The 25,026-nt window shown below is 43.4% G+C and overlaps 1 protein-coding gene across 1 annotated transcript in view; it reads right to left on the bottom strand.

Annotated features, from left to right (window-relative positions):
* The window catches only part of RAB1A (RAB1A, member RAS oncogene family), a 34,510-nt gene extending 30,488 nt beyond the window's left edge, over positions 1-4,022 (bottom strand). Inside the window, exon 1 of the mRNA XM_075863125.1 lies at positions 3,703-4,022. Within this exon, the coding sequence (XP_075719240.1) occupies positions 3,703-3,725 (23 nt within the window). The 5' untranslated portion in view covers positions 3,726-4,022. The remainder of the gene's footprint in view (positions 1-3,702) is intronic.
* Positions 4,023-25,026: the final 21,004 nt, after the last annotated feature.

The following is a 25,026-nucleotide window of genomic DNA, read 5'->3' as shown; positions in this document are numbered from 1 at the left end:
AGTAAACACGCCCCGATGTACGCACATAATACACGCCCAGTTGGACTTTTACTTTTAAACACACCCACTTGGACTTTTGCAAGCCTCATTTGCATAACTACAAAATTGGTCATAACTTGGCCAAAAATGCTCGTTTTTTAAAAATAAAAACGTTACTGTAATCTACATTGCAGCGCCGATCTGCTGCAATAGCAGATAGGGGTTGCAAAATCTGGTGACAGAGCCTCTTTAAGGCTGGATTCAAATATTTAGTTTGATGCAATTTCTAGTAAAAATGTATACTGTTATTTCAGCCAAAGCCAGTAGTGGATATAAATGGAAGTATAGCTGATGTATTTTTTTGAGCCGAACTCAGAATAGGATACAAAAGATAGGTGATGTATCAGGCCCCATGCACACGAACGTGCTTTTGCGGCCACAATTCCCCCGAAAACCCATGAGAGAATTGCGGCCCCATTAATTTCTATGGGGCCATGCACACGACCATAGTTTTTACAGTCTGTGCATGGCCCGGGAGCCCGCACCACAGAAAGAACTGACATGTCTTATTACGGCCGTCTTCTGCGGTCCAGGCTCATTGGAAATAATGGCCGCGGCCATGTGCATTGCCAGCGATTTGCGGGCGGCTGTTCGCGGTTGACAGTCCGCTGCTGGCCGACCCGAAAATCACGGCCATGCGCATGAGGCCTCAGTCTTTCTGCTATACTTCCTTTTCTATCCACTTCTGGCTACGACTTAAAAAAATTGCATCAAAACTAAATATGGGAATCTAGACTTCCAGGAATAATCCCTAACCAGACAACCCTGTTCAGACATTGCAGATTTCACACTGAAAATCGGAGATAATTTACAATACACGAGGATGGAGTTTTCAAAAGCCCATCCACATGTAGCGGAAAAAAAAAAATATCTGTGCGGAATTTAAGGTGTGCTACAGATTTGTAAATTCCCAGCATGTCAATTCTGTTGTGGAAATGCCACTGATCTTCACCCTTTGCAACGTAAAGGGAGAGATCTGCATGCAACGCAGATTTGCAGCTGAAAATCTCACTAGGTCACCTAGGCTTACCCTTAGAGGACGTGGATGTCAAGGGCCCCTGTGCAATACCCTTCTCTATTAGCAAGAGCAGCGACCCACTAGAAAGAGAGGCCATTATTTACAGGGACTTCTGCTTGAGGATATATGGCAGTTTGACCCACATTGATCAGCAGATCATCGGGGCAGCTGCATTCAGAAAGGTGGAAGTTGTAGTAGACTTGGCAGGCTGCAAATGCTACAATGACACAAACAGATCTCGTTTGTAGTAGGAAAAAAAGGAACATTAAATTCCTTTAAAGTAAAGAAAAAAAAACTCCAAAAATCAGACGTACAGGCTGTCTAAGCCAGATACCTTCTGCGCTCCAGCTTTTGTGAAACTACATCTCTCAGCATGCACAGTAAAAGGCTTTATTAGTCCAGCAGAAGGCTGTCAGTGCATGCTGGGAATTGTAGTTTCAGAAGAGCAGGAGTGCCTCAGGTTGCTGACCCCTGGTCTAGAATCTACGATTCCCAGTCCCGACCCATTAAATATACAAATAATACAATAATCTCGGAAATCCAACTTCAGAACCCTATAGATGAAAGACACAGGTGGGCAGACCTGGAAAAAAAAAGCAATAGACACGCACACATATACACATTATATATACATATATATATTATATAGAGATAGAAAGAAAGAGGTGATGCTGTACAATAACAGGTAACATTAACAAGTTGCAATAAGATAGGGGTCTGCCCATAGGAGCTTAGAACCTAATGGTGGCTGCACGCGTAACCATTTTTTTTTATACGATTCTATTTTATCACATCTTACTACGATCGCCACAGTGTATAAATGTGTGCTAGTGACCGCGTATAAGGTGGTACACGCTAAAACGTAGCATGTAAAACTAGCAGAAGTGCCGAAGGAAAAAAAATGGGAACAGGAGAATATTTGCTAAATGAAAAAGCTAAAACGTTGACGGAGCTAACCCTTGTTCCATAGAAACGAAATCTGCTGAGCAGCACCAAGTGCTGGAGGTTGATCGCAGGAATGCAGGAATGAATAAAAGTAGAGTCTTAGCCATTGTGAATGCGATATTAACAAGGACTTGATCTGGACAGGAAGTGTGAACGGCAGTTCTTGGCAGAAGATTGCAAAATCTGCAGTACATGTAATAAGTGTTTTGCAAGAACCATGTGACACACATATGACTCGCTGCTAAAATGAAGGCCGGCACACGCTCCAGGCACAGGGGTTATTGTCCCATAGATCTCCTAGTGTCGGCCATCTGTGCACCTCTGTATGGCAGAAAGCTCCAGTATATACATAGACCCCCCCCCATCCTTCTCTCGGGGACAGAACCGCCACTTCCTGTGGACATCTAGGCCAGATAAACCGGCTTCTGTCTTTCTTCTATTGACTAGCTTCTTTACATGTTGGACGGGGCAGAGTCCACGGTGACAGCTCGATATATAGAAGACCAGTCATTAACCGTTACATAGGACTGATAGGACCTAAACTCTGCGGCCTGTTTACATCATTACAATACTTTATTCCTTTGCAAATCTAGAAACCAAAATCAGGGCGGGGGAGGAATGATCAGAAGATGGTTATTAAAAAGACAAGCCTAGTTTTTGTCTGTCATTGTTCATAAAAATTAAGAATGGTAAAAAATCATTAAGACCATACACACCTCCCCCCCGGAACGGGGCCCACACCTGCCGCCATGTTGCCTAAGATCATTATAGGGCAGAGTAAAGACCCAGATAAACAAAACGCTGCTCACTTGACTCTTTTCATGACAAATCCATTATTAGGAAGAAAAAAGGAATGTAGGCCCCGGAAGACGATTTCTAGATGAAATGGCTCTTGAGATACTAAATCTAAAGTCTCTATTTGCTAATGTATTCTATTGTTCCCTGCTATCAGCCATTTCAGGCAGGGGGGAGAGGCTCTCGCCTATTTTAATGGAATTATTGACAGGAAGTCCAGAACAATCCCTGCCCCCCAAGATCACTACTTGAGCTCACATATTTCCAATTCTGAGAACCTCCAAAAACATTTCCCTACACGTGACTGGTTATCGCTTGATAATTTTATACGTTATTCTACACTGCCTATAGGACTTCACACCCCCACCCAACTCACAACTACCCCCATCATATCAGCGTCATCAGACCAAACAGTCCTGTGTCCGAGTGAACACTCACATGGTTGTATGTAGGTGTACAGATAGAGCAGAGCCAGTCATGTAGTACAAAGCAGAATGTGTTACTGCCCATTATCTAATGGAGTTGTGGTGATGCACAAATACAGCTCTGCTACGTGTGTGTGTGTGTGTATATATATATATATATATATATATATATACATACACACACACACTTCAAGGCCTACCCACAATCCACTGCACCTCACCCTATGTGAGTACACTACAACCAACGCTTGCCTATATAGTATAAAATGTAAAGTGGCAGTGAGAGGGTTAATATCACAGGCCGCAGTGATGGGTGGCCATGACGGAGCACTTACTAGTCACAGTTGTGTTGTGTCCAGATGGTCGTGACCACCAGTATAATGAAGAGATGTGAGGAAAATGTATGTACCCCCTGATGGCAAATATGTCCCCCACCTCCCAGCCTTCCTCCCCCACACAACACACAGGGTAGATACTTACTACTCGGGATTCATGCTGGACATGTCACTGAGATCCCCGCCGCTTCTGCAGAAACACACACGAGATACCGGAGACCCGACGCCTGCCAAGCAAAACCGGGTCCGAGAGCGAAAGGGCACAAATTCAAAATAAAAGAAACAAAAACGTCTACAAAGGTATAATGTAAAAAAAGCTATTAACAAGTACTAGATTCCCCCCAACGGCCCGGGATTAACCCCCCAAAATCAACAGAGCCAGCGCAAGCCCGAGCTCTCTGTAACCCCAAAATGGCTGCCAGCCGAAACCAGGAAATAGTGAATACTCCAACTCAGGAAGGCTTCGCACTGCTGACTGAAGGCCGGCCCCGAATTGCCTTCTGGGAAATGTAGTCCCGCGGTTCCCGCAAACACTATTCATTAGCAAAGGCAATGGGCGGAGATTAAACTGCATTTCCCAGGAGTCAGTGGGGTAGCTTGCGCATGCGTAAGGCAATAGCTCACCCCTCCCTCCTCAGTTGGCCGGCCCCTCCCCGCTCCTTGTCCTGGTTCCTGGAGGAAGCTCCGGCTCCCCCTAGCGGATCTGGTTGATTGGGCTGACGTCACCAATGAAACGTGGCAGCTGCCGGGCAGGTCCAGGGATAAGCTGGGCCAGTCACGGGAAGAGGAGGAGGAGGGGATGGCAGATAACCAGCTGTGCTCAGGGGTGCAGAGGGCTTTCTTTTTGGACAGTGTGGTTATTGATCATTGCATCACATGACCTGGTAGTTATAGTTGATGTATATGACGGTGACATTGTGGAGACCATCTAGTGGTGTAATGCAGATGTTACTGAATGTGTCATCTGGTAAATCAATCCAATACAAATTGTTACAATCACCCACCAATTATGTTAAACATTTACAATACGTCAGTGCGTGGAAATGGTAACATTGCAACCGTGAGGATATCGCAATATGGTTCATTTACCGCCAAAGTGATAGTACGAACGTATGTACGCATGCTGCGGATGTATGAGTTAGTGCTTATTCAGACGAACGGGATATACGTCCGTGCAACGCGCGTGATTTTCACACGCGTCGCACGGACCTATATTAGTCTATGGGGCCGTGCAGACAGTCCGTGATTTTTACACAGCGTGAGTCCCCTGCGTAAAACTCACGACATGTCCTATCTTTGTGCGTATTTCGCGCATCACGCACCCATTGAAGTCAATGGGTGCGTGAAAATCACGTGCAGCACACGGAAGGACTTCCGTGGGACGAGCGTGATTCGCGCAACAGCAGTAAAACTATGAATGTAAACAGAAAAGCACCACGTGCTTTTCTGTTTACAAACATCCAAACGGAGTGTCATAATGATGGCGGCTGCGTGAAAATCACGCAGCCGTGCATCATATGGAGCTGTTAAGTACCCTTTGCGCGCGCAAAACGCTGCATTTTTTGCGCGCGCAAAACGTACACGCTCGTGTGAATCCGGCCTTAATTGTGACGGTCCATGATCTTTGACTATGTCCGCCTGTGCAGCTGAAGGGTCGTTACAGTCCCATTTTGCAATGCACTTTAGCTGAGGGCTACAACACTTGCTAGGACGCCACAGAGTCCTTCAGAAGATGTTTTTGGCTAGGGCTACGACTTTGGCTGTGTTGCGCTTCCTGTAAGAGATGGCGGCTGCATTGAGACCCACAAGTTACTGCGACCATCTCAAGAAATCCAAACTCCTGCGAGTCACATTCACTTACGTTACTGCGATGCCGCTAGCCCACAACAGCGCTCTTTGGAAGCACAACCTCTGTCGCAGCCAAAGTGTGGCTCTAGCCTAAGGCCTCGTTCACATGGCGTATTTTTGACGTTTATTTTGATGCAGTTTTACGTGCTGAAATACGCATCAAAAACCGCTTGATTAGGCTTCCCATTGACGTTACTAGGAATACACGCTGTTCGTGCGTACGTCGCGGTTTTTATTACACGTGTAAAATGAAATTATTCTCTTCGTAGATGTGAAGTGCCATTTCAATTCTTAGAGCGTGTTTTCCATTGAATTTATTAAAAATCATTAAATAAAAACGTTTCAGGTACACATCAAATGACACATATTCATTGAAAAACAGCTTTAAAAAACCACATGTATTGCTGACGTGTATTTAAGGCATTTCAAAGGTGTTTTTTTTTTCAGCCTCCAAATTATGCAGTGTGAACATAGCCGAAAGGTGCAAACTCCTCTGTCACAGCCTGTATTAAGAATACAATAAGAACAGAGGGTCAAAGACGGCCACCTACAAGTCAATAAGAAGTCACTTTTCTTTATCTACATAATGCCTAGCACAAAGTGCATATTAAATTTGAGAAGATGCCTGTTAATGGTTAATCTAAGGGGTGATGAAAGTTAGGTGGTCTGTGCACTATGTTGGGATCACAGGAGGGCAAGTGAATATGATGGAGCTTTTATTGTAAGAAAAATGCCATTCACGTAAAACCTGTTTGGAAGAGGCAGGGCCGTATGGTAATGGAGGGTGGAGACTCTCGCTGACATTATATATATATTCAGGTTGCCGTGCTCCTTTGTGATGCGTGCATTTTACTGTTTACATGAATAAAGCACCTGTTTAGCTAGAAAAACACCTTATCCAATACTACTATCCAATACTATTAGGACGTTAGTAAATTCAATGGCCTAACATATGGGTATAGGTTTGCACAGTATAATTTGAATCCGTCAAACGGATGTCAACTATATAACAACTGAATACCTTTCTTGACAAATCAATAAAAAGTATAATATTATTATAAATACACTACACACTGCGGAAGTGATGGCAAAATACAGTGTAAAAATGTTACATTTGTTAGGCATAACTCATATTATCAAAACAGGGAGATCGATGCTTTTCGCCAATCCCAGCATTAGCAAGTCAGGTATTGACTAAATGTCCTGGAGTTAGTAAGTTTAAAGGGAATGTGTCGCTAGAAATTATAATTTTGTTTTTCAGTTAAACATTTAGTATTTGAGTGATTACACATTGTTTTAATTTTTTACATTTTTTCACAAGTCAGGAAATATTATAAATTAGATTCTAATTTATAACATTTCCATGTGCTGGTCACTAGAGGGAGCAATATCCAAAATTGCAGCATTGCAATGTGGTAAAGCAACCTCATTGGTTTATGCTGCAAATTTGGTGTAGACACACACGTTCTAGTGAGCTCACACAATCTCCCCTCCCTTATCCTTAGAAGGAGGTGGTTGAATCTTCTAATCCTCCTACACTGTGCATTCGCTCAGAAAATGGCGGCACACAGTGTAGGAGGATTAGATACAGTGGTAATCACACAGTATAACACGAACATAATACACACATCACATACACAAACATAACTTACCTGCTCCTGCCGCAGCTGCTGCTTCCGATCCTACACCTCGCGTCTTCGCTGCCTGGAACATAAGTCCGGAAGCCGTGACCGGAAGTAGTCATCTTATTGTCCGGCCGCGGCTTCCGGTCCACATGAAAATGGCGCTGGATGTCGCTCTGCCGAAGACCCTCCTTTTGGACATGCGCCGTTCCCACACAGACGGCATACACTATAGTGAATGGAACGGCTCCCGTTCGCATTCTCTATGGGGATGTATGTGCCGTATTCCATCTCTGTATGTGTCGTTAAATGACACATACAGAGATGGAAAAAAAAAATGGCAGCCCCCATAGAGAAGTAAAAGAAAGAAAATAGAAAAAAGTACAACACAAAAACACAAATAGATAAAACTTATTTTAATAACATACTAAAAGCAAATTTATATAAAAAAAAATTTTTTCGCGACTCCTTCCCTTTAACAAAGAACATGTCAGAAATCACGATCCCCGCCACAGCATTTCATCTGCCTGGTGGGCGGCAGCTCATTCCGGAGTTGTGTTCTATCGCCTAAATGACGCCACAGCTCCCTTCCCTGTATTGTTTGTGGCTCAGCCGCAGGATTGAGGGCCCGCCGTAGTGGATGACGTTATCGGCTGGAGACTTTAATGGGAAACGGCTCCAGTAGTTCCTTGCTTGGTTCTCAGCCCTGGTGGTGAGTTTTCTGGTGTTTTGCCAGTTGCTTTCTGTGATTTCCTGTGTTTAACCCATCTTTCGGCTTTACTCCGCTTGATCCAATTTACCCGTGTAGTGATCTCTGGCCTGGCCCTAACAATGCCTGCTGATACTGATTACTGGACCCGACCGTGACCACAATACTTCTCTTACCTGCCATCTGCAGCCAACCATTTTTGGGGAATATACTGGGGACCACGACCTGAATCTTACCAGCAGTCCATATCTCCTTGCGGGGGTTGAGGATGAAGAACGGTTGGTTGCTTAGACTCGGCACCCCAGGTTAGCCTGTACCAACTCTATGATGATCTGTCTTTCATCCTCTGTGCCTGGTGCCATGCGTCTTCTGCGCTGGAGAGAAAATCCTTCTCTGACAAGTCTTCATAGTGCCACTAAAGACTGTTCCCGCTACGCTGTGCTGCTCTGTATCACCACCCTTGACACGTCACCTAAGTTCTTTCTACACTAGCCAGGAACTGGCATTCAGGTGTATTCTTGGGCTTATAGTTCAATACAGAGCTTTATAATGTTACCCAGCTCAGAATAAGTCACATCGAAGAAGGCAAGGAGCGGAAGACTGCCCTTTTCACCCACTTCAGACATTTTTAATACCTGGTGATGCCTTTTGAGCTCTGCAATGCCCCTGCCACTTTTCAACATTTTGATAGATACACCTTTCTAAAATTTGTAGACATTTTTGTTATTATTTACCTTGACAACATTCTTATTTTTTCTGCATCATTGGAAGAACTTTAGGTATACATAAAGAAGGTTCTCAGCCGTCTTTGTGTCCATAGACTGTTCGCTAAGCCTGAAAAATTTGAATTTCACAGAGACATAGTAGAATTCTTTGGCTTAATTCTCCCCACCCACGGTATACAAATGGATCCTAAGAAGGTGTCATCCTTGTGGCGGTGCCAGATCCCTTCAAGTCGAAAGGAGTTTGAGAGATTTTTAGGCTTAGCAAATCTCTACCGAAAATGTATTCACAATGTTAGGGATCTGCCAGGTACTACGTCTAGGTATACTCCTGGGATTAATCAATCCACACCTGAGGCCAGACCTGTTAGACTGACACCGTCTCCCACCAACCAGGGTGGCAGGCTCAGGAGTGGGAGAGCCTATCGCGGCCTGGTCAGTCGGAGTTAGCTCCGCCCCCTGTCCTTTATTACCTGCCGTGTTCTCTTCCTCAGTGCTTGTAGTTCTTCTGGATTCCTGGCCTCACTGCTGCTTGCTCCAGCCTGCTTCTGCCGTGCTTCTGCCTTGCTGCAGTTCCGCTTAACCTGCTTCGCTTTGCCCCTGGCTTGCTTCCTCCTCCGTGCTCACTTGGGTATACTCCACTTCATCCTGGTCCTGACTATTCATTCACCGCTCCGTTTCCTCGCGGCGTTCCGTGGGCTACTGCCCCTTCCCTTGCGTGTTCCCTGTTTGTTCTCCCGTGCACTTAGACAGCGTAGGGACCGCTGCCCAGTTGTACCCCGTCGCCTAGGGTGGGTCGTTGCAAGTAGGCAGGGACAGGGCGGTGGGTAGATTAGGGCTCACTTTCCCTTCACCTCCTTCCTGCCATTACACACAACTTCTCTTCTGCTGTACAGCTGTTCACTGCTCTGACCAGTTCCAAGGTTCCCTTTTTCTGGTCCCATTCTGCTCAATCAGCATTTGATGACCTCCGTCACAGATTTACTACAGCCCCAATACATATCCATCCAGATCCTTCTTTACCGTTAATTGTCGAGATAGATGTCTCCAAACAGGCTGTCGGAGCTATCCTCTTATAGAGAGTGGGATCAGAAGGCCTTATGTATCCTTTCACCTTCTTTTTGAAGAATTTGCTTCTTGACTAAATAAATTATGTTGCAGATGGGGATGGTGCAGCATTAAGGGATTGTAACAACAGTTGGAAGGGGCAGCTTATCCGTTTAACATTTTCAATAACCATAAAAATCTCAAATATCTTAGAACTGCCAAAGGATTTAGACCATGTTATGCTCTTTTCTTTTCCAGATTTTCATTCCATATAATTTATCGGCCAGAAACAAAGAATAGTAAGGCGTCTTTAGGTGCAATGGTTCATCACACTGACATCCCGATTTTTCAGGAGAACTTCCTTGCTAACTTTACTGACCTGAGAACCCTTTTCAATGGATTCTTCCTCACCGTTTACCTCTGAACTGAGTTACCAAGAACACTGTCAGTCTAAGGATTGCCTTCTCCACTCACGGAATTAGTTTTTGTTCCTTCAAATCTCAGATGGACTGTGATCTGCCAGATAGATAAATCTCTTCTTGCTGGCAATGGAGAAATTACAAAAAACACAGATTTAGTATGTGGAACCTTCTGGTTGCCTTGCGTAATGTTGTATTGCAGATATTTTGTGCCCAAATTAAGGCCACCCATCCTAGACCTATAGGGCTTCTCCAGTTCCTTCTGGGCAGGGGCGTAACTAGGAAACACTGGGCCCCATAGCAAACTTTTGACTGGGCGCCCCTCCCCTGGGTGCCACACGCAGCCCACCCTTGTAGATAGTGCCCCCTGTAGATTGTGCCATACAGCCCCCCCTGTAGACAGTGCTATACAGCCCCCCTGTAGACAGTGCTACACAGCCTCCCCCCTGAAGACAGTGCTATAAAGTGCCCCCCCTGTAGACAGTAGTATACAGCCCACCCTGTAGACAGTACTATACAACCCACCCGGTAGACAGTGCTATACAGCGCCCCCTGTAGACAGGGCTATACAGTCTCCCCATACAGTACTATACAGCCCTCCCTGTAAACAGTGCTATACTTTCAAGTATCACAAAGAGGGAGAATCGTTGCGGCACGCAGTGCGTCAAATTATTTTCTTCTAAGCTACGCCTCTAATCCCACCCAATCCCTGCCCATACACACCCAGTTCAGCCCACACAGTATCATGCTCCTATAGTGCCTACCACACTGTATAATACCATATAGCTGCCCCCACACAGTATAATGCCCTCTAGCTGCCACCATACAGTATAATGCCCCCATAGCTGCCACTATACAGTATACTGACCCATAGATGCCCACATACAGTATAATGCCCACACAATGCCCCTATACAGTATAATGCCCACACAGATGCCCCAAATAGTATAATGCCCACACAGATGCCCCCATACAGTATAATGCCTACAGATGCCCCCATGCAGTATAATGCCCAAATTCCCCCATACAGCATAATCCCTCCATAGCTGCACCATACAGAATAATGCTCCATAGCTGCCTCATACAGCTCAATGCCCCCAAAGCTGCCCCCATACAGCATAATGCCCGCATAGGGTATAATGCCCCAGCTGCCCTTATACAGTATAATACCCCTTTAACTGCCCCTAGTGCCAGTGCCCTTGTGGATAGTGACACAGTGCCCATGTAAATAGTGCCCCCATATAGTGCCACAGTGTCAATGTAGATAGTGCCACACCCCCCTTGAAGATAGCGCCACACCCCCCTAGATAGCGCCATTGGGACTCTCTCTAGGAACGGAATCCCCAGCCAGAGCATTGGCTGGGGATTCCACTCCTATAGGGAAGCCCTGATGTCGCTGTCCATATATGGACAGTGACGTCAGGGGCTACTCCTTGAGTGGAATCCCCGTTGCTGACCCTGGCCAGGGATTCCGCTCCAGGAGGAGCCCCTGACATCAATGTCCATATATAGACAGTGACCTCAGGGGTTTCCTCTAGGAGCAGAATCCCCAGCCAGATCATCGGCAACAGGGATTTTGCTCTAGGATTATGCATATATGGACAGTGGCATCAGGGCTTCCCCGAGCACAACGCTTTAAGTAGAGCTGTGCCCGAGGAGTCCTCGGCGAGCGGAGGAGCTCCCTCTGCTCCTCCGCACTCAACTAATTCTGAACAGGGAGCTGTTTTTTCCCTGCTTCAGAATTTAGTTAGCGGGACATTCCCCCGGACGGTTGGGGGGTATGTGTAGCCTATGGCAGAGCAGGGAGATACCTCCCTGCTCTGTTATAGCGTTCAATAGTATTTGCGTCCAAAGGATAAATTATCTGAGGACCATGATAGGGAATTTGATAAATGGGAGAAGGAGATATGTGCAGTAAAAGCAGGTAAATTCCAACGTGATGTCCAAGATTACCAACAGCATCGGGTATATAGATGGTGCATGGGTAGGGGCCGATCTAGGAATACATCTCACTCCAGGTCATCCTCCACCTCATCTCATACATCTGAAGAGAGACTAGAAATACTTCTGAATCTGGCAATACCCAGGGATCTCAAGGTCCGCGATGGCATTTTGACAGACAAGCAAAACGCAAGAACCTGTTTAACCACCAACGGGATAAGAAACCTAGGAGTAACCTAGAGTTAATAAATCTCTCTTCACATGTCCTCTCTGATGTCCAATGTGAGGTCTTGGGTAAAGGCTTGACTTTCTCACCCACTAATTCCTTTAATTTCTTCACAGCTCTAAAAGATTTACATCTTTTTTTCAAGGAAAGTGGTGTTGAAAAAGCTACACAGTAAGGGATATGAGCCTCTGGAAATCACTAGCCCAATGGAAAGGGAAGCCCTTCTGGCACTGGAAGAATTATTGCGGGAACAAACTGCCGATGTGCCAGGTATGTTTCCAAGAGCTGTTGTGCCCAAATCCACCAAGTTTCCCCCCCTGTCCCTATGCCCTCAGGTGGAAATTTTCACTAAATTAGTCATTGATTACTTTAAAAAGCTATCCACCTATAGGACTAATGATAATCTAACCTTAGACCAAAGGAATGCATTAAAGGAACTTAAAATACTTGAAGATGTAGTATTCAAGGCTGCGGACAAGGGGGGAAACGTTGTGGTTTGGCCAATAGCAAAATATGAGAAAGAGGCTTTCAGACAGCTATGGGACAGGCAGACTTATGCTAGGTTACCATCTAATCCGGTGTGCCTCTTTTCCCGGGAATTGCTTGGGATCTTGGATGGGGCTCTTGATAGGGGCATTATCCCTAAAAAAATATACGATGGATTAGTGACTAATGACCCTAAAATTCTGACTTTGTACTTCTTACCAAAGATACATAAGAATCCCACTGACCCCCCTGGGACGTCCGATCGTGTCCGGCATTGACGGACTCTGTGATTCTGTGTGCAAATTTATTGACCACTATTTGAAATCTATGGTGAACGACTTACCTTCATATGTCAGGGACACGACGGACGTCCTTGGGGGATCGATGGGATTCAAATCGAACCAGATATGTATCTTGTGACAGCGGATATAGAGTCACTCTATACCAGTATAAGACATCATGATGGGCTGGAGGCGGTCCGCTTCTTCCTGGGGACCGGCAACTGGGATGGCCAACTGTGTGACCTGATTTTTGAATTTTTACAATTCATTTTGAGTCATACTATTTAAAGATTGTTATTATTTGCAGAAACAGGGTACTGCCATGGGTGCGGCGTGCGTTCCGTCCTATACAAACCTGTTTCTCGGTTTCTGGGAGAGACAGGTCTTTCATGGGGACGGCGCCCGCGCCGCTGACCATGTGCACTCCTAGTTACGTTACATTGACGATATTTTCTTTATTTGGCAAGTATCGGAGTCTGGGCTGATGAGTTTCATGCAGCAGCTCAATAAAAACCCATTTAACATTGAGTTGACATATAAACACCATCTACAACGTGTAGAATTTCTAGATAGACAGATTTTTTCAGATAATCTAGGCTTTTTACACACTGATGTCTTCCGAAAGTCAACATCAGTTAATGCTCTGCTGCATGCCTTATCAGCCCACACTGCATCCACCATTAAAGCTATCCCGGTGGTCAGTTCCTCAGGATGAGGCGGATCTGCTCCTCCGATGCCCTATTCGAACAGCAATCCAAAGATCTCAATTCTAGGTTTAGAGACAGGGGCTACAGCAATAGAACCATCAAGTCGGGGTATAGAAGAGCGAGAGCAACCCCCCATGGTGATCTTTTGAGATCCAAACAACAACGTGTGAGTGACCCAGGTGTACGATTCATTTCCACATATAATGGACAGTGGAACAAGGTGAGGACCATCTTGGAAAGACATTGGCCCATCTTGAGATCCGAGCCACAACTGGCTAAGAATTTATCGGAGAGACCTATGATGACAGCCAGAAGGGCAAAAAATCTAAAAGATCTTCTCGTCAAAAGTCATTACATACCACGTCAGTTATGGCCGTTTGATTCCCGTGGACCCAGAAAGGGATGCTACCCTTGCGGAGATTGTAGATCTTGCGCTAATATCTGTCGGGCAACTAACTTTTCGTCAGTTGATGGAACGAGGCACTTTGAAATCAGGGAATACATCTCATGCAGTACGACACATGTGGTATATTATGCCACATGTGGCTGTCCCAAAATGTATATAGGACTCACTTCCAGAGAGTTGAGAATTCGTACGAGAGAGCATGTGCGCTATATTATGGGGGCCGGTGAAATTGAGGACCTAACACAGCTAAAGACCTTGCCCAGACACTTTAAATTACATCATGGCTGTAATCCCAGAACACTATCAGTGCGAGGGATTGATAGAATACATTGTGGCATCAAGGGTGGCAATGTGAAGAGAGTCTGCACAAAAAGAGTGCAAATGGATTGTCCTGTTGGGATCAATGAGACCTCATGGACTTAATGAAAAACTTCGTTTTGTTCCTTTTTTATAATCTCTATTATCTATGCTTTTATATTAATTGTGTTCTGTATTGTATGTCATTATTAGGTATTTTTTTTTTTTTTTTATCCTTCCTATGTGCGGTTGCCTGAATAGGAGAGAAAAGATCTAAGTCCTTTGAACATCCTATATAATGATATCGTTTTGGAAATGAGGATTCGCTGTTCTATTTCTGCAACTCAATGTTATGCGGCCTCCTTTTCCTCATCTCCCTTCTCTGTCCTCTTCTGTTCTCTGTGAAATGTATATATATATATTGTTTTTGGTTTATTTATATTATTACATTATTATTTTATTATTCTTTTATCATTTTTTATATGTTATTATTTTTTGCTCTGTTCATGAAAAATGTTGTGCATTTTTGGAGAGTCTCCCTGTAGAGTACCATGATTTGATAAAAATATCACACATGTATAATTTACATATTTCACCTTATTATTTTTATGAATTATGATTATTTATCTCTATTGTGGGATAATCCACTCTGTAATATTATTTATTGGGTTTAATATCAACCCCTCAATGATGTATTGTCATTCCATTGTCACACAGTTATGTTGGAGATTTATTTGAGGTTGCTCACGTCATATATTTTATTTTGTATTTTTTATTTTTCTATCTTTGATTGATGCATATTAGTATTTCTTCATCTTAAATCCATGTTTGTTTCACTTTTTGTCCACTCTTACCATTTTTTTAGGTTCAACGTATTCATTTTTTCACTTATATCACTACCACTATGATTCTATGTTAAATCTCTACTTTACAGGGTTTCTCTCTATTTATTTAGCAATATATATCTATTTGCAGTAATGTATTTGGGACATATCATTTCAACTTACTATTTTCTTGGGTTTGTTATACCAATCCAGGGTGTCAATCTATAGAGTGAAGGCATCTTAGTATCGTGGACTTACACTCCTCTGAAAACATCCCCAACGATGAGGTGCGCATGCGCGCTGTGGTTGCCGGCGGCGATGCATTGCCCTCTTCGGCTCCTTTGGCGCACTGCGCATGTCCGGAACTCCCGCCTTTCTTATCATTGTGGTGATGGTGTACACCAGGTACACTTATCTCCATAATATATAAGGGCTGGATATTGTCAGGACACAACACACACCCCCTGAGGAAGCACTTACAGCGAAACGCGCGTTGGGGTCTCTGTGGTAGAGCGTACATCGATTTATAGAATCTCTTTGCTGCTATGGGTAAGGCTGTCTTCTAAGCGATATTTGCATGCAGTGACACTTTCTCTTGTCCCCCCTCCCACTAGTTGACTATGTTTACAGGGATCAGGTAATCAGTATGGAACCCCTTTGGGTCTGAAATAGATCTTGCAGCAATCTAATACAGCATTTCGATTTTTACATGTTATCCAGCAATTTCCATGTCTCGCTCCATAAACTTTACTAGAGTCTTGTCCTTACATGTTTTTAAATATATTGTTTGTCGTATTTGTGTAATAAAATGTTCCTATTCTTATACACTTTTGGCTACATGCTCTAGTCCTTTTGTGTATGGTTGATATAGTTATTGAGCTGCCTGAAGGGTAAATCATGGGGGGATGTTGGTGTTATAAACATTACCCCGCCCTTAACAGAACTGCTTTTGGAGGTTATATATTGTTTACCATTTAATGTGGCGTCGCTACCGCTGTAGCAGCCGTACCGGCTGCTAGCAGAGCTGCTGACCCGGGCCCCCTCATGCCGTGGGCCCCTGGGGGCCTAACTTCTATATGGGGACATGAAGGGGGCCTAAATTTCATCTGGGGGCACAAACTGGGGGCCTAACTTCTATATGGGGGCACACACTGCTGTTTTCTGTGTGCCAAAGGGCACACATAGACCTGGAGCCGGCCCTGTGAGGGAGCATGATAAGGGAGCCTGAAACGAAAAGTGAAGAAGAGCGGTGAAGTGAGTATACATATTTTTATTTTATTTAAAAAAAAATTATTGTCTGATTAACTGGGGGAGCAAGGGGTCCAGCATGGTCCCCTACCACGCTACGCCTCATAAAGTGAAATCTACGCTGGTTAGGAGCTGGCTTTGACTTCCGCTATAGTTTTCTGGTACAAATTAAAATAAATTTGTTGGGCTGCAGTAACCCCACTCCTTTTAGTAAGCCACACCTCTTTCCAAAAAGTGCTGAGTGTCACACTGGCCAAAAGTCGCAATTTTAAATTGCGACTTTGAGGTCTTTTTGCAACTTTTCTATGCCAGAAATTGCCCCCATAGTTTCTGGCAATTGCACAAAAATATAAAATGACGATCTGCCTAAATGGTAAATTTCCACCAACTTTCATCTAATTTCATTAAACTTCATTCAAATTGCTGTGAAGATTAGGATGTACTAAGATTAAACTGAGCAGCTACTGGTGTGTTCATGCAACGACGTGGCGGTAGAAAGTGATACTCTCTTCTTTGAGTGACGTCTTTAGCGGCCAATCAGGAGACCGCTAGAACCATCACTCTGAGCAAGGGATCAAGGCTGGCAGCGTGCAGTGCAGGAGCACTTGCACATCAATCACCTGCCTCAAAAGATTACAGCATCCTTAACGGTTTACGGAATATTTTCCCGCAATGTGTAAAAATTGCCATCATTTAGTAAACCAGAAATTAGAGCAGCAACTGAAGTTTGGAAATGATGTTTCTTTTACAGAAATAATAGAAGTTTTCTGCAAACCTTTTTGCAACAGTGACAACAGGAAGTGGTTGTCACTTTTGAATTTGCTCCTCCGAAACCGACAATTAAATGTCATTTTGTCAGCGTATTCTATCGATAACAAAGTGACATTTTACTATCATTTGCAAAGATAATTAAAAAAATGACAAGCATAAATTGTGAATGAATGATTGAATTCTCTTTCAAAGAAAGCATAGAAAAGAAAGTACAATTGCATACAGAACATCAAGTCTATTGAATAATATAAAACAAATCCAATTTTAAAAAACTTTTACATTCTTTACTGTCTAAATCTACACAAAATGAAAAATTGCTAATATTTCACTTTACTGATTTGAAAAAAAATAAAAATTGCCGCGTCGCATCTGCTGTCCCTCTTTTACTTGAAATTTGGGATGTATGCATCAGGTTGTATTCTCCATTCACATCCTAAGGCATCATGCACAAGGCCGTTTCTGTTGCAGGCCACAAAACACGGCTCCTGGTGGCTTGCGTGTGCTGTCAATATTTTTTGTGAACACATACACTAGAATGCGTGAGATGGACTTCAAACACGAGCAAGAACAGGACATATTCTATAATTCTGCGGATCGGACACACGGACCTGCAAAAAAAACAAAAACAGATGTGTGCATGGCCCCATAGAAATGAATGGTTTAGTATGCTATCCGAAATGAAAAAAAAGGACCCTTTTCTGTAGATTTAAAAAAAAAATAAAAAAATATATATATATATATATATATATATATATATATTGATATGGGCTATATCGCCTGTATCTCGAGTCTTCCGTTTTGTATCTTTGTTATTTTGCTAAACCTGCTTGTAATTGTACATGTAATGCATTAAAGTGGTTATCCGGGACGTGATTTTTATTTTTTTTCTTAGGAGCTGCAATAAAATAAATAAACTAAACAAGCAATACTTACCTATCCCTGTCCCCGGCGATCCAGCGCTGATGCTCCGGCGGCACTGCCAGTGGTTGTTTACATGTACGTATCATGTGACCGCTGCAGCCAATCAGAGGGCTCAGCGGCCATATGTTGTATTTCTGGAATTATGCCAGAAATACGATTCACCACCAGTGAGCCCCCCTGGGCCCTCTGATTGGCTGCGGCGGTTACATGTTGTGTGCATGTAAACAACCACCAGGAGTTCTGCAGGAGCCGCATCGCTGGATCGCTGGGTCAAGGATAGGTAAGTATTGTTTTTTTTGTTTATTTATTTCATTGCAGCCCCTACTAAAGAAATCTCACTTCCCGGATAACCCCTTTAACCCGTTAGTGACCGACCCATCGTGTTTCTACGTCGGTCACTAACGGGCTTTATTCCGATGCCATAGACTTTTTACGTCGCGGCATCGGAATAAAATAGCGCCGCCGGGGGGAGGTTTAGCTCCCTGCTCTCAGCTGCCGGAGGTAGCTGAGGGCTGGGAGCAGTGACTGGGGACCACTGTTTGCGGTCCCCATACCGGCGATCGCCGGTATTCAACGAATACCGGCGACCGCCGTTACAATAAATGTGCCTCAGTAAATTATGATTTTATCTCCTCTCACCATGTATGTTTGGTGAGAGGAGATAAAAAAAACTGCTTCTTAGGCCCCCTGCTGCCTCCGATCGTGTCCCCCGTCGTCCCCCCGTGCCCCCCCCGTCCCTAACTGCCGGGAAAAAAAAAAGAAAATGGCGCACGCATGCGCAGTGACATAAGGCAGCTATTCTGCCTATACATAGAAACTGATCAGGGACCCTGATAATTGGTCCCTGATCATATGGTCACTGTGATATACCTATCACAGTGACCATAGTCCCATATTTACACAATACAGCACAAGATTTGTGCTCTTTCCCTCCCTCCTCTCACTGTAGTTGATCTGTGAGAGGAGAGAGAGAAATACTATAGAAATCTTGTGCTGTATTATACTGTGAAATACACCACATACGTACTCGCCAGTGTTCCGATATTGTCCGTAATCACCCCAGATTACCCGTAATCACGCCAGATTACCCGTAATCACGCCAGATTACCCGTAATTACTTGTTATCTCCGTAATTCTTTTTTTTTCCCGCTGAATTAGTTTTAGTTGCTGTAATTAACTGCGGTTTACCGTATTTTTTTTATTTTTTTACGTTAGTGTTGTGTCTATATTATATAAAAATAAAAAAAATCCCAAAAAAATTTAAAATACAAAAAAAAAAAAAATTTACTTGTTAGTTTAGTGTTATAAAATAATGAACCGCAGAAGCCGCAGAATGTTCTCTGCAGAGCAGGCATACGCCATGCTGTGCTCTAGCGGTTCCGGCAGTGATACAGACACTGCGTCAGAAGCAGAACTTGGCTCAGAAAGCGACACAAGTTCTGCTTCTGCCACTGGACCCCCCAGCCCTATGGTGGTGGACGCAGCGGTCACCGGTGAGGCGTCAGGAGCCGGGCCTAGTACTGCAGTCCCTCCCGCCATGTGGGATCCTGCAGTTTCTTTCTCCCCCCAAATTCCGCCATTTACAGCGACTCCAGGCATCAACTCTGATGTCACAAATTTTACCCCCTATAATTTTTTTAATTTGTTTATAGGCGATCAGGTCCTGGAACTAATCGTCCAGCAGACGAATTTATACGCCAGGCAATTTGTCACCCAAAATCCCAGTTCTTACTATTCCAGAGGATGGATCCCCACAACCGTCTGTGAAATGAAAAAATTTTTGGGAATTACCCTAAATATGGGGATAGTAAAAAAAACGTCTATACGCTCCTACTGGGCTACTAGCGCTATCCATAGCACCCCTGTATTTGCTGCTGTCATGACCCGAACGCGCTATGAGACGCTAATGCGCTTCATGCACTTCTCGGACAACTCCCAAATCCCCCCAAGAAGTGACCCAGGCCATGATCGCCTCAACAAGTTGAGACCCCTCATCTCCCTCCTATCTGAGTCTTTTCTGAATTTGTACACCCCAGGCCAAAAAATAGCGGTAGACGAGTCCCTTATGGCCTTCAAGGGCCGTCTATCGTTTCGCCAATATATCCCCTCCAAAAGAGCCCGATACGGAGTGAAACTCTATAAGGTGTGCGAGAGCACAACGGGCTACACCTGTGCCTTTTTTATATATGAGGGCAGGGACCGCCACCTTAATCCCCCAGGATGCCCAGAGGATATTGGCATTAGTGGGAAAATTGTCTGGGAACTCATGGTGCCATTCCTACAGAAAGGGTACCATGTGTACACCGACAATTACTACACCAGTGTCCCCCTGTATAAGTCCCTCCATGCTGCGAATACAGGGGCCTGTGGGACGGTACGAAAAAATAGAGTCGGCTTCCCTCAACAGCTGGTGTCCAGGCGACTAGTAAGGGGTGCGTCACTCTCATTCACCAGTGACCAGTTGCTCGCAATAAAATGGAGTGACAAAAAGGATGTGTACATGCTCTCCACCGTGCACGAGGACACCACAGTGGCAGTAAGAGAGAGGGGCGCTACCTCTGATAAGAGGAAACCGGTCTGCGTGGTGGACTATAACAAGTTCATGGGGGGAGTCGATCTATCTGACCAGGTCCTACAACCGTACCTGGTCAAGCGCAAAACTAGGGCCTGGTATAAAAAGGTAGCGATCTACCTTATCCAGATGGCCACTTACAACAGTTATGTGCTCTATAAGACCCAGGGAATGCTCAGTTTCCTCCAGTATCAGGAGAAAATTATAGAGCACCTCCTGTTTGACTCCCCCGCACCTGGAGACTCCTTTGAGTCAGAGAATGTCAAAAGGCTCACTGAGCGCCACTTCCTTCACCCTGTCCCTGCCACTGAGAGTAAGGAATACCCCCAAAGGAGATGCCGGGTGTGCAGTAAACACGGAAGGAGGAGGGATACCCGGTTTTACTGCCCCATGTGCCCTTCAAATCCAGGCCTGTGCAACTACCCCTGTTTTGAGACCTACCACACCGTTTCTAATTATTAATTTTATCTATAATTTAGGGAACACCAAAAAGGGTGGGGTGGGGGGGATTCTTTTTAGGGAGTCAATTTCATTTATTCATCTTTTATTTTTCGTTTCTGAGCTTTCCAAGGGAGGGAGGGATTCTCATGGGGAGGAAGTAAAGTATTTATTTCAGACTGTAAAACTAATTTTCCCCTTTTTTTTTTTTTTTTTTTTATACATTTCTTGGACAATTAAATCCAGGACTTGATCACTCACAAATGAATACAGTTTATTGTGCAGGAGCCCACATCTGTCTATTCAGAACATGGACCCCACAAGTGTTCTTGAAATAAAAAATAAATGTGGGCATTGCATTTATTAGTAGATAAATCCAACACCTGCGGCCCCTGAATTTGTGGAAGTCGTGCATTTTAGCAATGGTTACAAGAATAAATTGGGGATGTATTTCCTTTTTCTTATGACTAGGTCCTGCCACATACAGCTGTTACATTCCTAATTCTGTACCGTGATACGGGCATGATATTTTTTTTTTGGAGGATCTCTAATAATCGAGCTGTTCCTTATCAATACACCATGGGCTTTGTTACGGTTCTTCTGGAAATACTGACATCATTTTGGGGATTAGTGATCCTTTACTGTTTCTATAGATGGTTTTGGACACTGCCCCTCTATATATTCTGTAGGTGATTGGTTGTTTTGTGCACATAGCGGTTCCTACCTTGCCGGGCAGGGGCCTGTTATGGTGTACCGCGTCACTTGGCACTTTCGTCCCTCATAAGGATTGATGGAGCTAAAGAGACGTTGTACAACCAGTCACTGAAAAAAAAAAAACCTTGCCTTGACAGCCCTGCAGGTGTTCTTCTATCTAGTGAACAGACTCGAATTTGCAACATAGTTGGATACATTTTCCTCCATTTGTTTGAAGATATTGCCCGTCACTCCAGTACAGTTTATTTTTTCCTCTCTGACTGATTTTATATTAGGACAGAATTCTGTCCACAATGACATCATAATGGCACCAACTGCTTCTTCAGCAAGACATAGTCATAAGTACAGGCAAATACGTCTATAGCGACATGTATCCGTTATGAATACACGGCTTCACTTTTATTCTGTGCCGCACAAATTTATTAATGTGGCATATTTCTAACAAAATAACCTTCTACCACGTCTCCTATTTTATCTGGAAACGTAATAAGAATTTGAAGAAAACATTATATACCCATAGTGTCTGAAATGATACCCATTATTTCCTCCTTTAAAAATTTTTTGGTCCGCATGCCCACTACACCACTAGATGAATACCTTTAGGGGTTTAGTTTTTAAAATGGGGTCATTTCTGCGTGGTTTTTTTTTTGTTCAGGCAGCTCAATGCCTCTAAATGCATGATATGGGGCCTAGAATTTATTCAATTGTGCCCTGAAAGCCAAAGGGTGCTCCCTCTCTTTTTGGCCCAGCCACACGTCTAATAAGCAGATTGGGGCAACAATGAGAGTATTTTTGAAAACAGGAGAAACCGGGTGATTGATTTTGGGGTGTGTTTCTTCATTTTCATGATCGCTTTACACAGAAATCGGTCTTCAAAGTGATACTTTTATGAAAAAAGTGATTTTTTATTTTTTTTCACCTGCTATGCATTAAATTTAGCAAAAAACTGTGGGGTCAAAATACTCACTACACCCCTAGATAAATACCTTAAGGGGTCTAGTTTTCTAAATGGGGTAATTTATGGGGAGTTTCTATCGTTCTGGTAGTTCAAAACCTCTCCAAATATACAGTGGGGCCTAAAACATTTTCAAGCAAAATATGAGTCCTGAAAGCCTCCGGGTGCTCCCTTCCTTTCAAGCCCTGCTGTGTGTCCAGGCAATGCATTAGAGTCTCAATGGGGGCATTTTTGAAAACAGGAGAAACAGGGTGATAGATTTTGGGGTGTGTTTCTTCATTCTTATGGTCGCTTTACACAGAAATCGGTCTTCAAAGTGATACTTTTATGAAAAAAGTGATTTTTTATTTTTTTTCACCTGCTATGCATTAAATTTAGCAAAAAACTGTGGGGTCAAAATACTCACTACACCCCTAGATAAATACCTTAAGGGGTCTAGTTTTCTAAATGGTGTAATTTATGGGGAGTTTCTATCGTTCTGGTAGTTCAAAACCTCTCCAAATGTACAGTGGGGCCTAAAACATTTTCAAGCAAAATATGAGTCCTGAAAGCCTCCGGGTGCTCCCTTCCTTTCAAGCCCTGCTGTGTGTCCAGGCAATGCATTAGAGTCACAATGGGGGCATTTTTGAAAACAGGAGAAACAGGGTGATAGATTTTGGGGTGTGTTTCTTCATTCTTATGGTCGCTTTACACAGAAATCGGTCTTCAAAGTGATACTTTTATGAAAAAAGTGATTTTTTATTTTTTTTCACCTGCTATGCATTAAATTTTGCAAAAAACTGTGGGGTCAAAATACTCACTACACCCCTAGATAAATACCTTAAGGGGTCTAGTTTTCTAAATGGTGTAATTTATGGGGAGTTTCTATCGTTCTGGTAGTTCAAAACCTCTCCAAATGTACAGTGGGGCCTAAAACATTTTCAAGCAAAATATGAGTCCTGAAAGCCTCCGGGTGCTCCCTTCCTTTCAAGCCCTGCTGTGTGTCCAGGCAATGCATTAGAGTCACAATGGGGGCATTTTTGAAAACAGGAGAAACAGGGTGATAGATTTTGGGGTGTGTTTCTTCATTCTTATGGTCGCTTTACACAGAAATCGGTCTTCAAAGTGATACTTTTATGAAAAAAGTGATTTTTTATTTTTTTTCACCTGCTATGCATTAAATTTAGCAAAAAACTGTGGGGTCAAAATACTCACTACACCCCTAGATAAATACCTTAAGGGGTCTAGTTTTCTAAATAGGGTCATTTATGGGGAGTTTCTATCATTCTGGTAGTTCAAAACCTCTCCAAATGTACAGTGGGGCCTAAAACATTTTCAAGCAAAATATGAGTCCTGAAAGCCTCCGGGTGCTCCCTTCCTTTCAAGCCCTGCTGTGTGTCCAGGCAATACATTAGAGTCACAATGGGGACATTTTTGAAAACAGGAGAAACAGGGTGATAGATTTTGGGGTGTGTTTCTTCATTCTTATGGTCGCTTTACACAGAAATCGGTCTTCAAAGTGATACTTTTATGAAAAAAGTGATTTTTTATTTTTTTTCACCTGCTATGCATTAAATTTAGCAAAAAACTGTGGGGTCAAAATACTCACTACACCCCTAGATAAATACCTTAAGGGGTCTAGTTTTCTAAATGGGGTCATTTATGGGGAGTTTCTATTGTTCTGGTAGTTCAAAACCTCTCCAAATGTACAGTGGGGCCTAAAACATTTTCAAGCAAAATATGAGTCCTGAAAGCCTCCGGGTGCTCCCTTCCTTTCAAGCCCTGCTGTGTGTCCAGGCAATGCATTAGAGTCACAATGGGGGCATTTTTGAAAACAGGAGAAACAGGGTGATAGATTTTGGGGTGTGTTTCTTCATTCTTATGGTCGCTTTACACAGAAATCGGTCTTCAAATTGATACTTTTATGAAAAAAGTGAGATTATATTTTTTTATGCCTGCTTTGCATGAATTCTTACAAAAAAACTGTGGGGTCAAAATACTTACAACACCCCTTAATAAATACCTTAAGGGGTGTAGTTTGCAAAATGGGGTCACTTGTGGGGGTTTCCACCATTCTGACACCTATGAGCCTCTGAAAACCTGGCTTGGTGCAGGAAAACCAAATGTACTTCAAAATGTATAAAATTATTACTAAACTTGTAAGTGTTCTAAATTGCACAAAAAAAATTTTTTTTTTCAAAAGTGCTACCAAAATAGAGTAAAGAGATGGAAATATATATTTAATAAAAAAAATTGTACTGTATGTATGTACATATCTGACATATTGCCGTTAAAAATAGGGAAAAATGATAATTTTTACAAAATTTCTTCATTTT

Source organism: Rhinoderma darwinii, chromosome 4 (assembly GCF_050947455.1).
Source record: "Rhinoderma darwinii isolate aRhiDar2 chromosome 4, aRhiDar2.hap1, whole genome shotgun sequence".
In the NCBI taxonomy this organism is placed as follows: Eukaryota; Metazoa; Chordata; class Amphibia; order Anura; family Rhinodermatidae; genus Rhinoderma; species Rhinoderma darwinii.
Note: the sequence above shows the minus strand (reverse complement) of the source record. Positions and strands in the feature narration are given on the sequence as shown.